The sequence below is a fragment of the Danio rerio genome, chromosome 8 (assembly GCF_052040795.2).
Source record: "Danio rerio strain M-AB ecotype USA chromosome 8, GRCz13ab, whole genome shotgun sequence".
Classification (NCBI taxonomy): Eukaryota; Metazoa; Chordata; class Actinopteri; order Cypriniformes; family Danionidae; genus Danio; species Danio rerio.
This window is the reverse complement of record NC_141028.1, coordinates 10,193,821-10,210,840: the sequence shown is the minus strand read 5'-3', so window position 1 is coordinate 10,210,840 and position 17,020 is coordinate 10,193,821. Positions and strand designations below refer to the sequence as shown.

General features: G+C 36.1%; 1 protein-coding gene across 4 annotated transcripts in view; it reads left to right on the top strand.

Annotated features, from left to right (window-relative positions):
- The window catches only part of cdk16 (cyclin dependent kinase 16), an 84,504-nt gene extending 71,373 nt beyond the window's left edge, over positions 1–13,131 (top strand). For 2 of the 4 annotated variants that reach the window (XM_087264261.1, XM_087264259.1), the window contains 3 exons: positions 1,753–1,830; positions 3,109–3,147; positions 12,428–13,131. In XM_087264261.1, coding sequence (XP_087120387.1) covers positions 1,753–1,830; positions 3,109–3,147; positions 12,428–12,465 — 155 coding nt within the window. In that variant the 3' untranslated portion in view covers positions 12,466–13,131. The remainder of the gene's footprint in view (positions 1–1,752; positions 1,831–3,108; positions 3,148–12,427) is intronic. The other 2 variants (XM_087264262.1, XM_087264260.1) reach the window with 1 other exon arrangement.
- The last annotated feature ends 3,889 nt before the right edge of the window (positions 13,132–17,020 follow it).

Genomic DNA, 17,020 nt, shown 5'->3' with positions numbered 1-17,020 from the left:
TGTTTATGTTAACAAATAAATACAAATTAATTATAATTCCTAAAATTGTATTATAGTTCCTAAAAATTTGGGTCGCAGCTTGATGACCATGTAAAAATGTGGGTTCCATGGCCAAACCAGTTGAGAACCCCTGGTCTAAAGTGAAGACAACAGTTAATTTTGCTCACATTTTAAGATTATAAGGCTGAACGACATGAAATGCCATCAGTCTACTGAGATTTCCCAGTATTTTGTGTTGCATTTTGGAGATCACAATAAACAGTTAAAGGAATAAGTAAAATGCTAAACACGTGGGCATTTCTTTTTTATTTGTTTACTGAACTAGTCTGCAGTAACGAAAACAAGAGACTCATTATAAACCGATGGCCAACCAAAAAGTAATTTAGGCTTATACAAAGAGTGTCCAACACAAAATACATACATTCCTAATTTGTGAGTCCCATTTCACACTCAACACACTACAATTACCATGGTATAAATACAGCACTACAACATATAAGAGGGAGAGATTGTCTTAGAAAGTCCCATACCAGTTTTATAATGATTTGATTAGCTGTAGTTTGAAGTTACGAGGTTTTTTCTCCTCTAAGAGCTTATTATGCTGTCACTGTCGCCATCTTGAGGATGACGCTGTATCTCCGAAATATAAATATTTAAAATAGACACTGTCCTTATAAATAAACTGCATAGTTGCAATCTAAACAACTAAATTCTCACCTAAAAAACACCTCAAAAGTGCATTGTTGTCCAACAGCTGCAATATTTGTTATGAGTTTATTGATCTGCTGTCTCTCTATGTGGGCGAAGTAATACAGAAGGGTGAGGAGGCTGTACGAGTGCTGTTATCGCAGAATATCGCATTGCTATCAGCCAATCAGATTCTAGAACCAGATAGTAAATATGTGACATTGGAATAGAATTCTGGAGTAAACAAATCTGAAATTCAACCACTTTTTTTTGCACCACAAATCCATTATTGAATTGTTAAGGGAATTATTCAATCAAATGTTAATCAGCAATTTTAAATTCCTTTTGAGTCCCATTTAAATATAAAACTAACAAAATAAAATAAACTAAACATGCATCAAATTATTGAAGTACTTTTTTTTTTTTAAATTCAATTATTAAATTCAAATTATTAGCCCCCTTATATATATTTTCCCAATTTCTGTTTAACGGAGAGCAGATTTTTTTTAGCACATTTCTAAACATAATAGTTTTAATAACTCATTTTCAATAACTGATTTATTTCATCTTTGCCATGATGACAGCACATCTTTTACTAGGTATTTTTGACAATACTATTCCTATTCAAACCTTAACTTTAAACTAGGTTAATTAGGCAAGTTAGGGTAATTAGGCAAGTCATTGTATAACAACGGTTTGTTCTGTTGAAAAGTAGAAAAAAATATTGCTTAAGGGGCTAATAATATTGACCTTAAAATTGCTTTTATTCTTCCCAAACTAAAACAAATCAGACTTTCTCCAGAAGAAAAATTATTATAGGAAATACTGTGAAAAATTCCTTGCTCTGTTAAACCTCACTTGAAAAATACTTTTAAAAAGAAAGAAAAAAATCACAAGAGGGTTTATCATTTTGTCTTCAGCTGTATATAACTATAACAAATATGCTATAAAAACATCATCAACAACTTATGTTTCATAAAAAAGATCATATTTTATTTATTTTTGATTTTAGAACTTGTTTGAGTTCAGTGTGTTAATGTAACTGCTGTATTTCTCCCACGCCAGCTACATCAATATTTGCACTTCAAGAAATTCAGCTGGAGAAGGAGCCAGGAATGAGGACGAACTCTTTGTCAGAATCAGGTAAAAGCTCATTGCAGATGAATGATGATTTATGATGATGGTTTTGAGCTTCATCTGTCAGCTCACGCACAGTGCGTTTGTGAAACTCTGTGAATGGCATGTCAACCGCCATTACTCTCTGACAGACAGAATTTATTTAGTCTTTTGAAAACCTTAATCTGCTTGGGAAGCCTCTATTTTGAAAGGGAACAACTGTAAAGTGACCAACCACGTTTTTGTGTGATATCTGAATACAGTTCTGCAGGAAATAGATCTCTAACTCCTGCATCATTAATCCAAGAATTTATAGTGTAGTTTTTGTATATGAAATGTTATTTTGTTTAAATATCCCATTCTTTGAATTAACTTGCTTTCGAGATTTAAAAGAAAATCCTTGAGTTAAACATTTCTAAAGTATTTAATCTACTGTAAAAGATATCAGGGCTGCATGATATTGGAAAAAACTGACATTGCAATACTTTTTTCCCCTTTTTCCCCATATTGCAATAGTACAGTTTTACCAAATGACTGGAATAGCTCTATTTGGAAAATTAAAAATAAAAATGTAAACTTTTCGATGGACTGTAATGATTTTGTGGAGGAGAGCATCTGCATAAAATACAATTAATAAATCACAAGTGTTGATAAATACAGTAAAGCAAAAGTGCAAGTGAAAGCAATATTCAGATACACAAATTAAATAATCAAACGGCAACTATAACACAATTGCAATTAATCTTTTTACAGTTACAAACAATATAATTTGTTGTGCCTGAATTATTTACATGGCTTGAAATGTTCACACAGTCACAAGCCCTTAAAACACTTGCAGATGACAAACATTCAGTAACTTTACAATTAAACTTTGCAATGCTCCACAAATCATGAGAATTTTCAACTGTGGCTTTTGGTCAACTATGAGCTCAATTCGACATTGCAGATCCTGCGATGTGACTATTGAAAATGCAAACATTTGATATCGATGCTGAAAAGATATATTGTGCAGCCCTAATAAATATATTTCAAATATTTTCAAAAGTTAATCCGGTTTTTTAAGTTATATAAAGTTTACCTTCAAATATTTTTAGTCCGTTTGATTGATGTCACATTAAACGTTCGCAAAAGGAAGTTCTTGTTAAGCTCCATGTATTATGCAAGTCATTCAGTGCTAACGTTGTGTTTTCTACATGCTCTCTCTCTCTCTCTTCTCTTCCTTGGCTTTTTGTATGTGCGTTGATGTATGTGTGTTTTTTATTTATTTTATTTTTTTGTTAACACCGCCACTTCACTGCACTCCAGAGCTTTTGCAAAGATGTCTAAGGTTCCGGCACACCTTAGGTACATATTTGTCGCCCTCCTCTTAATGCAGGAGGCCACAAAACAACAAAACCGCATTTCTTCCCTCGAGTCTCCTGTTCATCTGTACTTACTGTCCAGTTGTGCCCCACAGGAATTGCATAACCACGTCTGAATCACTCCTCAGATATCTCAAAAAGACTAAATCTCTGAGTTTGTTGGTAGACTTTAAGATGTCATGGACATGCACAGCCTAAAAATTAGAGAAATACAGCTTTTTCTTCTGATGCATGCATTTAACTCTTGTGTATTGTTCAAATTGAATACTCTTTCGTTATGCTGGTGGCTGTTTTTGCCCCATTATAATGACATTTTTTTGATTGCAAAGCCACAACACCATAATCATGCATTCTTTTTGGGATAACATTTTTATTAAACAGGTGGAAATAATGTCACATACATTGTTATAGACAAGACTGCAATTTCAATTAATAATAATTCATAATATTATTAATAATTACTTACATTTAAATAGCGCTTTTCTCTACACTCAAAGTGCTTTACACATTGGGGGAATCTCCTCATCCACCACCAGTGTGCAGCATCCACCTGGATGACGTAACGCAGCCATATTGCGCCAGACCACACACCAGCTGATTGGTGGAGAGGAGACAGAGTGATGAAGCCAATTATCATATCGGGATGGTACCATGATGGACAGAGGCCAGTGGGAAAATTTGGCCAGGATGCTGGGTTAAACCCCTACTCTTTTTCGATAAACAGAGAGTCAGGACTTTGGTTTAACATCTTATCCAAAAGATGGCACTCACTGAGCAGTATAGAGTTTCCTTCACTATACTGGGGCGTTAGGACCCACACAGACCGCAGGTTGAGTGCCCCCTGCTGGCACTAACACCACTTCCGGCAGCAATCTAGCTCTCTCATATGGTCTCCCATCCAGATACTGACCAGGCACAGCTTAGCTTCAGTGGGCGACCATGTGAGAGTTGCAGAGAGCTAGCTCCCAGGTAATATCAACCCACCCATACCGGGCGAAAAATGTTAAATAATTAATAAAGAAATAAAAGGAAATAAATCGGAGCCAAATAAAAAAAACCCTAAAGTAAATAAAAAACTAAATTTAATTACATTTGGCTGTACATTAAACTTCTTACAGGAACACTTTTAACAAAATTAGATACATTGGACTTTCACACATGGGTTAAATAAAAAAAATTATAAAAGATCACAGTAACATTTCTTTTATCTTGGTTATAGCAAATGTCCATGAGGTAATAGTTTTTATAGAAGCGTCATTCATCCTTGCCACAGACAATTCCATATTTATAATGTCCAAGAAAATATACATCCAGTCTTTCCACCCCAGGCAGTGTGGAGGTTGTGGAAGCAGGGAATAATATTTAATCTGAAGTAAAGACAAGTCAACGGAGAAGTCATCATTTAAAAAGAAAAAAGCTTAGGACAACATGGTCCAAAGTCGTGCATTCTTGATTGTTGATGGTTTTCCCTGTTGGAAGGAGGTCAAATTTGTCATTTTTCTTTTGATCATCTGTTGGCGGCATTAACCCTTTAGATGGGCTTCTGCAAAAAATTTCCAGGCCTTTATAGGGAGCTTTATGGAGTATAACAGCAAATTATTGACCTTATTTTTCAATGTGGAAGTGTGCTCGTTTTTGCGATCGTTTTAGAACTTCCAATTTAGTTGCCTATGGAAGAAATGACTAGGAATAATAAACCGCAGAAACTGATCAATCTACTTGGACTACTTGTAAGTGTTTGCATGGTTAAACAGACAACACAGAATATATCAGTTTGCAAAATTAAGAGGCAAACTAGCTGTTTTTAATATCTAAAAATGAATGGAAGCGAAGGAAACTGGAAGTCTGGAGCCAAAAGTGTTTAAATGGCTGCGCCCGCTTGAACACAATGAATGAGGTAAATAGTGTGTGTGCATAAATACACTTAATGTTTACTATGTTCTGAGAGCTGAGGTGCTTATTTAGCTTATTTTGCACACACTCACACTTTCTACTCCATTTAACTCTATATAAAAGCCAGAAACTAAGCATCTTTGCACTGCAACTGATGATCAACACTACGTATATTTAAAATGTTGCATCTTTCCAACAGGGAAAGCCAGCAACAATCATACATGATGATGTGGTGCAATGGCTTTGCAATCAAAAAAAATGTGATTATAATAGATGTCAATGGGGCAATAACAGCCCCAAACATAACAAAAGGGTAGTCAATTTGCCAAGAGTGTTTTGAGTTTTTGAATATTTTCAAAGAATTTCTCAAAATATGTGTCAAAATAAGATTTGTCACCAAAAATCATTCCATTTGCTGAAACACAGAGAAAGTGTTAAGTTAAGACTTTATGTTACTCCAGAGTGCATGAAAACATCCGCAACGGCACGCAAGGGTTAATTCTGTGTGAAATTAAAATTTGCAATGTTTTTTTTTTTTTTTGCTAGTGTACATTGTTAATCTTTAGGTGAACAGTTAAACTATGTGTAGCAATCCACTTAAAAATGGTAATCTTTAATATTCTTAAACACGTCCCTTTTACTTTTATTTTAGTTACAAGGGAATGAAATGCAAAAGAAATCCCCGCCCCTACTCAATATTAATTTCTGTTGGAAGCACATTAACATACCGAAATAAGTCTCAGTAACTTCTGGTTCATGTGGACTTTAATAAACTGAATAAGGAAATATAGGAACTAAACAGGTCACATTAATACATTGACAATCACATGAACATTAACGTTAGTGTTTTTGCCTTAATTAAGAGCAGTGTTTCCCAACCCTGTTCCTGAAGGCACACCAACACTACACATTTTCAATCTCTTTCTAATCGAACACACCTGAATCAACTCAACAGGATATTAGGAGAGACTCCAAATTCTGAAAGGAATGTGTCAGATTAAAAAAGACATTCAAAATATGTACTGTTGGTGTGCCTCATGGAACAGGGTTGGGAAACACTGATCAATATCATTCTCACAGTTGTTTGAATGGTTATGCGTTAACTTGCTATAATCAACCCCTCTCATTTGTCACCCTTTTCCTTTTCTGTGTGTAATATGATAAGCTCATCATAATTCAAATGTACACAGACTATCCCATTTGTGCATGTCAAATCCAGGGTTGCCATGTTGGTTTTCAGCAAATGATTAAAACATTTGCAAAATGATGGATTTTCCCCCCATTGATTGTTGTATGTAAGATAAACTGAAACGTCTTTTACACCCAAGAAAATTGCCAATTCATGTGTTGAAATTATTCAGCTGAGAAACCTTTGAGACATTCATCCTCATTAAGCGTTCATAGACAGGTTCTCCTGTGATTTATTTAATATGAAAAAAACCTCATCTTTCACTCAGGCCCTATAATATATTCAGCTCACGAATTGATGAAACCGCCCAGCCAGAGCTTATAATTATTCAACGCTTATTCAGAGCTTTAAAGTCGCTGCTAAATATGAATGTTAATCCATGAGCTCTTGGTTCAGTTAAATCACTGATGAAATGAAACGAAACTCCAAAGGCTGGCATATTTAGACTGAACGAGTGGAAATACAACATACATCATTTATAATGTTCTACAAATACATTCAAATAAATAGTTATATTACTCCTGGAGAAATAAAATGCATCACTGTTTCTAAAATTTACTTTAAAATTAACTTTATTTCTAATATTAGAGTGCATTAGTGCTTGACTACATTTTCACAGCTCTGGTTCTGGAAGTATTTTCCCCATAGATATTTTTAAAAAGCCCGTTAATGAACTAAACCAACCATGTATACAATGTGACAACATTGTATTTTCTTTGCTGTAATTCACAGTTTAAACACTGTGTACAAAGAGAGGAACAAGACTTTAATTAGGAAAAGAACTATATTCCCATGAAGCATTGCAAATGACAGAAACCAAAAGTGTTTACATGGAACATTCAGTTTCAATGTTTACCGTTGTTTGGAAAAGTCAGGGTTTTAAAACAGCTAAATGCTATTTTTAACCATTTCTACAATATATTTAAGCTTTTTTTTTTTTTACTATTTTATTTAGTTTTTTAGGACATCTCCAGCAGAAAAGGACCCTTTACATCAAAATAAATCTTTCTTAAAATAAAATACATTGTGTTCAATAGGAAAAAAGTTTTTTTTATTTTTTTATTTTTTTATCCAGACATTTTAAAATAACATATTTTTGAGCAGTAATCACAATACTGTGAAACCATGATGTTTTTATCCAAGATTGTCACACCATCAAAATCTTATATCGGCCCATGCATACATAGAAGCAATGGATTTCAAGTGTCTTTCAAAATATGCATAGAGCATAGGGAACCTGCATTATATAAAACTGCATTTGGCACGCTTTTTGGCTTTCTGATTGGTGTTTTTTTCCGTGTATAGCATCATGGATTATGTAGTTTTTCTGCACAAATTGTGGTGTTAAACAATTATTTTAAAATTAACCTTAACATGCATATACACTGCCTGACAAAAATCTTGTCGCCTATCCAAGTTTTAGGAACAGGAAATCTTCTAGACGTCTAGTTGATCATTTGGGATCAGAAGTGGCTTGTGTAAAAGGCCTCTCGATTATGCTTATTTTACCAGAATCAAATATGATCTACTTTGATTTTTTAATATTTAATTAGGACAGTAAGGTCTGACTTTGCTTAGACAAAACAGAACAGAAATAATGTACAGTATAGAACTTAAAGTCATGGTGCAGTGGGAAAAGAATTAATATTGCGCATGACTCCCATGAGCTTGGAGGACTGCATCCATACATCTTTGCAATGACTCAAATCACTTTTTAATAAAGTCATCCGGAATGGCAAAGAACGCGTTCTTGCAGGAGTCCAAGAGTTCATCAAGATTCTTTGGATTCATCTTCAATGCCGCCTATTTCATCTTACCCCAGACATGTTCAATAAAGTTCATATCTGATGACTGGGCTGGCCAATCCTTGAACACCTTGACCTTCTTTGCTTTCAGGAACTTTGATATGGAGGCTTAAGTATGAGGAGCAGCGCTATTACAAAGGTCTTGATACCTCAGGTTTTTGATGTTGCCATCCACTCTGCAGATCTCTTGCGTGCCCCCGTACTGATTGTAACCCCAAACCATGATTCATCAAACTTGACTGATTTGTATTAGAATCTTGGGTCCATGCGGGTTTCAGTATTTGTGACAATTGGGATGCAGTTCAACAGATGATTCATCAGAAAAATCTACCTTCTGCCACTTTTCCAAATTATCAACTAGAAGTCAAGATATTATTTGTTGCGCTTACAACAGGAATCCATGACAAGACTTTTGTCAGGTAGTGTACAGGCAATTAATGACCTCGGAGCTCATAACAGATAACAAAAAAAAATCTTAACCATAACAGTAAAATGAATTATGGTTTAAAAAAATTCCATATTGAGAAAATGAATAGTTTTTAATTTCAGAATCAACTGTTGAGCTCTATTTATATCTCAGCATATAAGATTTCAGAAGAATCGATCGACACAGAAGAGTGGAGTAATGCCTGTTAAAAATTCAACTTTATACCAAAAATATAAAATGTATATCAACTTTTATCAAAACTTGCATTTTAAAGTATAAAACAGCTGTTTAAATTGTAAAAACTCATAATAATAAAATGTTAGAATACAGGCTCACTTGATCATAACATTCACAGTGCAATATTAGATTATTAGTTTATTCATTCTTTTGTAATTCATGAAATAGACTTCAGTCTGTCAACTGTGTATGCTAACAGTAAAAGTGTAGGGAGACATAAATCTGAGGCATAAAGTGCACTTTTCTGCAGTGTGTTTTTTCATTGAATTAGCGATGAGTTGGCGTCAAATCAAATTCCAGACTATTACATGAAGCCCAAGTGTAAATAAAGTCTGGAATAAACTCTAGCCTGCTGAGCGAACACCCGTCTTCCCTCACTAAATAAGAAAACAGCCCAGGCTTCTCTAGAGCTTTAACTGAGCATGTTTGGGTGGCTGTGTGTTTGGGTGCACGTTGATGTGTGTTTGGGTTTGGTAAAGCATTATCTACTCTCATGCCCAGTTCTCTAAATGAAGTGAGCGCTGCTTTTCTCTCTCTCTTTCTGTCCCTATTGTGACCCTGTATACCCTCTGATGGCCCTTACGAGTGATTGTGAATTTTGTTTTAAAGGGATAGTTTACAGAATAAATAAAATGTTGTCATTATTTACTCACCTTTGCACTTGTTCCAAACCTGTTTGACTTACTTTCTTATGTTAAACACGAAAAAAGATATTTTAAGCTGGCCCCAATAGCCAGTTGAGATGCTCATGATGACCTGATCCATGATGACCATTCCCGGCTTGAGGTCCTTTGCTGATCCTTTCTCTCTCTTTATTCACAATGCTTTCTTGTTTGTAATCTTTGCTGTCTTATCCTAATCCTAAAATCCTAAAAAATTATTATTAAAAAAGGAGATACTGTTGGGGAAAAAAGTATTGAACACGTCACCATTTTTCTCAGAAAACATATTTCTAAAGGGGCTGTAGACATGAAATGTTCACCAGATGTCCGTACCATTATTGAGAATCAGCACCTCTAAGTCCGAGGCCATGGTGCTCCACCGGAAAAGGGTGGTTTGCCATCTCCAGATTGGAGGAAAGTCCTTACCCCAGGTGGAGGAGTTCAAGTATCTTGGAGTTTTGTTCACGAGTGAGGGAAGGATGGAACGTGAGATTGACCTGCGGATTGGTGCAGTGGCAGCAGTAATGTGGTTGATGTACCAATCCGTTGTGGTAAAGAAGGTGCTGAGCCGAAAGGCAAAGCTTTTGATATAACGGTCAATCTACGTTCTTACTCTCACCTATGGTCATGAGCTTTGGGTCATGATCGAAAGGACAAGATCTCGGATACAAGCAGCTGAAATGAGTTTCCTTCAAAGGGTGGCAGGGCGCACTCTTATAGATAAGGTGAGGAGCTCTGACACCTGGAAGGAGCTTGAAGTATAGCCGCTGTTGAGGTAAGTTGAGGTGGCTCGCGCATCTGTTTCGGATGCCTCCTAGACGCCTACCTAGGGAGGTGTTCCAGGCATGTCCCACCGAGAGGAGGCCTCGGGGAAGACCCAGAACACGCTGGAGGGACTTTCTCTCCCGGCTGGCCTGGGAATGCCTCGTGATCCCCCCGGAGGAGCTGGAGGAAGTGTCTGGGGAGAGGGAAGTCTGGGGTTCTCTCCTAAGACTCTCCTGGAAAAGCGGCAGAAAATGAATGAATAAATGAATGTTCGTACCAACCTAAGAAATGTCAGGAATGTGATTCTTCCATATAAATACCCATTTGCGTATTTTCCGAGCTCAACTGGGTGTCACCTGTAATTTGTTTAAATCCGAAGGGTTTTTTTTTCTTCTTTTTGAGGGGGGATGTCTCAGTGAGGTTCATCGTCATCAAAGCAGAAGATCTGTTCATTGTTCATCTGTGCACACGAAAGAGCGTCAACTGCTTCATTCCGGACGTCATTCAGGCATAATGATATTGTGTAGTCCTACAATATGCGCGTATGACGAAGCCGCTGACAATATGCAAGATTAGGAAATTGCTTTAAATGCGTCTGCGGCTGTGCAGTTCTTTCGCACTCACATTCGCATTTCACGACCATGTGCACTCTATGTACATTATAAATAAAGCCATGATGCACTTTTGTTTGTTATACAGCCTAGCACCTGAAATTTTATACCTGAAATTGTCATGGAATTGTTTAGATGATAATAGAAATGTATAAAAATATATTTGTGAATTAATTAAACCTATTAAAAAGCAAGGACTACGCTGAAGGAAAGGGAAAGTGTAAGTGATAAACTCATTTTAGCAGTGCATGATATATTTTTCAGGTTGAAGTGTTAAAGCATATTAGGCTGCTCAATTCAACTTGACTTAATGTTTTTTACAGTTCGAGTTGTTGACTGACAAGTAGTTATTTATCACGTGGAATAAAGAGTTATTGGAAAATTATAATCATTGGAAAATAATTAACAGAGTTAGTTGCGCCATCTAGCGGCGGTGTGTGTCATTAAGTTACAATTATAAACCAATTTAACATTATTTAGGTGACTAAATAATTTTTTTAGGCTAAACATTTAAACTGATAAAACAACAAAAAAAAGAAACTTAAATTGTGCGAGCAATAACAAATTTATTTAAAGAATATTATTTATTATTTTTTAGAATTATTATTTCTATTATTTATTTGTTATTTAGACACACAGATATACATATGTGGGGGTTGTGTTGTCTCGTCTTTCTTATTTTTGTCCAGCTGATCGCATGCCTGAAATCTGTATGTGCAAATAAAAAAACTAATTATTACAAATAAAGTTATGCGTATTGAAATGAAATGACGCAGGGAAAAAGTATTGAACACATAAAGAAAGGGAGGTGTAGACAGTCAGTAAAAGCCCAGACCGCAGCTGGGATCTCTTAGTAGTTCTTCAGCAACCCTCTGCTCTTCATCAGTGTATTTTAAAATTAGAAGCTTCAGTCCAACATCTACATTAGCAGGAAGATGAAGATGAAACCAGGGTGAACATTTTAGTAAGACAATGATCCAAAACACAGCCAAGGAATCTCTCAAATGCTTTCAGAGAAAGAAAATGAAGCTGTAGAATGGCCCACCCAATCATCTGATCTGAATCCAATAGAAAATACAAAATAAAGATCAAATTTGATAGACGAGACCCACAAAACCAATATTTTTACACTCTGCTGAAGTCTGTGAGAAACTCCTGAGCAATGCATGTGACTTCACTCTCCATATGAGAGGCGTCTTTTGAACAACAATCACCAAAAAGCATTTTATTAAGGTATTAAACACATTTCATTTTACTTGCATAAAGATTTTTCAGTTTTATTTTATTTTTATGTTAATATTGTTTGGGTTTTACCAAAATCTGGTGCAATTCGAAAATATATGACATGTTCAATACTTATTTCCCCACACTGTTCATTAAAAAAAAAAAAGCTTAAAACCTTCATTGACTTCCATAGTACTTGTTTTTCTAGTTTGGAAGTCAATGGTTACAAGTTTTTAACTTCCTCCAAAATTTCTTCTTCAGTGTTCAACAGAAGAAAGAAACTCATAAAGGTTTGGAATCACTCAAGGGAGAGTAAATAATGAGTAAATGTTCATTTTTTGGGTGAACTATCCCTTTAACCATGTGCAATGTTGCATGCACCATGTAGCCAACTGAGCGCTGTCTGTTTGCATCGCCTAATCGTCCTCTTTTTTTTGTCTTTTTCTCCAGTCAACAGCATATCTCAGCGACAGAGTCTGCTCTTCTGAGGGCGCGTGGGGCGACTCGGGACGGGGGAAGACGGAAGAGAAATAAACGGGGGAGGACACTGTCGTGAAGATGAAGGGATATCTGTTTTTCATTTCTCCGTCTGAGTCCTGTGGCATTATGTGTTTAGAAGGGGGGTCACTGTAGTCGTTTACACAAAGAGGACGTCCATTTTTGTGTATTTGTTTTCTTTGTTTCTGATAATGCACTCGCCCTTCCCTGTGCACAATGCAAACACGTTCTTCCCATTTGCTGTGATGCGATTGCGTCAATCCATCAGCTGTAAATCAACCAATCAGACGCCGAATGTTATCGGATGGCTTCTACGTCATCCTTTGACCGCAACCAATCGGTTTTATTTGCAATATTTCCCAATTGTAACGTCAAAAGAAGGCCAGTTTATGAAGGAACGAGTCATGAATGCTTTTCATATTTAACGAGAAGCCAAGTCGCTCTAGTCTTCCAGAAAAGAATCCCTTGTTTTTAGTGTCATCCGCCCTCCCATCCAAAGATGAACATTTAGTACTATGCTAACACAATGGATCCATCAACCATAATGTGTTTTCATCAGAACATTGACGGCATGCTTGTATGTCAAGTAATCATTTCACTTTTAAGTTGTGGTTTACATGTTTTTGTCATGCAATACAGTTTGATAATCTAGAAAACAGTTTCACCAAAGACCCTCATGCCGTCTATTTTCCCCTATTTGTTGGATTTATTATTGAGCTTCCATCATTGTGTTTCCCTCAATCAGCTTACACTGTGTTAAGGATGATTCGTCTGTGCAATGCATTGAGAGGAAAGCATTTTCTAGTTGAAGCCTTGTTGATAATTCTTCCATTATTCCAGCTCTGTATTGCTGTCTGGTTGAAAACGGAGCTGGATTTTATGTCGGTTCAGTCAGGTCGACAAGGACTCATAATGGGATGCCCGGGCGCATGCGGAGAGACTTGTAAAGGGTTCAGGTTTCTGTCACTCTGCAGAACAGCTGAGTGCGGTGGATAATGTTCTGTATCTCGGCCCGGTTGTTCATACTTTACAAGTTTTGGAGCGCATTGGTGTCACGTAACACACCGCAGTTTCATAACGCCACTCTTCCCGGGCATGTACAAATCAGGGCCTCGCTGCACAATTACACACCATCCCACAAATGTGATTATTGGGGGAATCTTTTTGGGGGGGGGAATAAGTTGAGGTGGTATTTTACCCTGAAACTATAAGAGTGGAATATTTTATTTCTTTTGCAATGTGACATTATTTTTAATGCATAATTACTTTTTCCTGCCATGTGACAATTGTGCATATATACAGTGCATTTATATATATATATATATATATATATATATATATATATATATATATATATATATATATATATATATATATATATATATATATATACACATACAACAGTTCTGTCTGGTTCTTGAATCTGATTGGCTGACAGTCTCTTCACCCTTGTGTATTACGCCGCTCACACGAGTGGCAAGCAGAGGACTACAGTTTGACAAATATTGCAGCTGATGGACAACATAATGTACTTTTGAGGCTTTTTAAATGAGGATTTAGTTGTTTAGATTACAACAATGCAGTTTATTTATAAGGATAGTGCCTATTTTAAATATTCATAATTTCGGAGATTCAGCACGTTGCTGGCCATCAGTCAGTCATACTGAGCAGAGCAATGATGGCTGACTTTCTACCACAAGATGGCGATAAACCACATAATAAGTCCTTAAGGATCGTACACACCGGGTCACTTTTCGTGTGCGTTTATCTTTAGCGTTTTTCCGGATTCAAACCCAATCGATTTTCACTGTCGTCGAGCAGAAGAGTATGCAAAATCACTTCTTGACGTTAGATGGCGCTATACAACTTTAAGCTTCTGACACCCGCCTGTAACACAGAAGAAGATGACAAAGTTGACACGCTTGCTGTTATGGATGGGTCAAGTAGCAGCTCCAGCTCTAGCAATGATTATTGTTCAGCAGTGCATTAAGCAGCTTCACGTTCATATCGCCTCTGGGCAACTTCTTCAATGTGCGCTCGCATTGACAGTTTTGCGCTTGAGCACCTCCATGTGCTATTTACTGTAACTTCAGCAGCTCCATGCACGTGGTCAAAAGTGCCAACCTGATTGGTGGAGAAGGTTTGAGGTTTGGTGGAGAAAAAACAAGCATGAGGTGTTTTTTTAAAAATGAAGTTTACGCCTGGCGTTTTACGCGTTGGTGTCCATGATCACATTGACACCCTTTATTTAGTCACGAGGCGTTAAACGACAGAATATGCTAGCAAAAAACGTCTCGGTGTGCACAGGTCTTTAGAGGAGAAAAACAGCATTTTCTCAGCAAACGTTTCAAACTACAGCTGATCAAATCATTATTAAACTGGTAAGTGACATTCTAGATAGACCTTTCTCTTTTGTATGTTGTAGTGCTATACCATAGTAAACTGTTAGTGTTTGCTTTGCTTTGGCTTTTTCAGGGTTAATTATTGTGAAATCCCGATTGGAACAGAGAAATACTGAAAGATATCTCTGTAGACTGATGTCAGTCAGACTTATAATCTTAAAATGTGAGCAAAATCAGCTGTTTTGTCATCATTTAGACATTACTCTATAGAGGCATTCAAACACTAGCTCTAAAGTGACATTGGTGAATGAGCAAAGGTTTCTGCTGTTCTGACATCAGCTGCAGATGTGAATGAATGGCGGAAGAAAGTAGTTCCTTATACAAAAGGGCTTTTGAGACTTTTGTGTTTAATTTTCTTTTTTTATATACACGATTATGCTGTCAAACTGTTGCATAAACGCAATATCACAAGAGTAGCAGTGCGATACCGCTGTATATTATCACTGGTGGGGGGCACTAAGGCACTCTGCCTGAGGCCTATAGCCAACGCATGCCTCCCTCCAACCAAATCGCACTGCTACCTATACTGTGTGTATTTATATATCTTTATACTGTACATTGTATATTATACAAACGTTAAACACACAGTAATCAACTGCTTGACTTTTTTTGAGAATCACACAAACATCCTGGAAACATCCGAATACATTGTCAACAAATTATGCTAAAGATATCATTTAAAATACAAATTCATGTTGGAAATGAAAAAATCTTGCGAACAACACTTGTTTTTATTTAAAATGTAATTCCCTCTTTTTTTTTTCAGGGTAAAATATTACTAGGTTTTATATTTTTGCAAGATTCTCTGCATTAGATCTGAACGAAGAGGCGATTAAGACTTGTTCTCCGATTCCAAGGCTGTTACTAAATATTTTATTTAATGAATAATTTTAAAAATTATAATAATTCAAGCAATCCCAAAACGTTTGGTCTGGTGATAGATTGTGACTTCTCTTCCTCCCTGTTGGAGATGACCTGTGAATACCTGTGCTGCGCATATATATACAACATTATGTATATATATATATAAACGCTCTCGATGAGGGAACGCAGACTTGCATGGCAGTGCTGTATAGTTGAAGACTGTGGTACTTTGTAAATAGCCTTAGAATGTTTTTTGCTGATCAGAAGTGTGGAGAGTGCAATGAGAAGATCCTCCTAACAATGTACAATTTTTAAAGCGAAGAAGAATATCATTTTTGTTATACTTATCATTGATGACGTCGTTCATTGTGTTTGCATTGTTCTTTTTTTAAATTAAGATTGAGTAACCAGACGTTACTACCATAGGAGACTCATGTGGTGTAGATATTTGGTTTTGATGTTTGTTAGTTCGTGAGGATGAAAACGGCTCGTTTATTTTAAAGCTTTCATCTGGATTGGGGATGGATTACGGTGAAAGGGCTTCAATGGATAAACGGCAACTGTTTCATTACTGCGCAATAATTGAGCTTTTACGCAATAATATTTTTTTTTTAAATCTTCCCTTGGATTTGACAAATGGTTCAATACTAGTTTTGGCTTATAATAAATTATCCTAAAAAGCGAATGTCATGCAAAAAAAAGTTGTTTAATTCGCCATTTTATGTGGATTTTGTGAGGTTTTGATATGATTGAAGGTAAAATGCTTTTATACATGGAAACAATTTGAGCCGATATAGACTTCAGTATGTTTCTTTTGTACAATTCAACCTTTTTAAATGGGCATTTTATTATTTCCTTACATGAAACTTGATCATTGATCAGTACAGTATTATTTTCTTTTGCAATTTTTTTTATTTTATTTTGCAATTGTACACCCAAAGTTTCAGGATTTTCAGCCATTTTTCTGCTCTTCTCCAGTTGGCTTTTGTCCATATGAAAGGAGCGAGACGAGTCTGCTGTTATATAAAGCGGTTTAGACAGAAACATTAAGCAATACTCACTGTTAATGTACATTTCACCACTCATGGATATCTAATGCAGGAAATCCTCTCAGATGGCCATAGTATATTTTCTGATTGACAGTAAGTAAATAATTATGCATACTGTATATGAGTGCTCACTTCTTCTGTTTGAATCTAGGAATATTAACCATAATATCAACTGTTCAACTTTTGTTGAGACGTTGAAAATCCCCTTTCTTTGTTGAGTTCCTGCAATC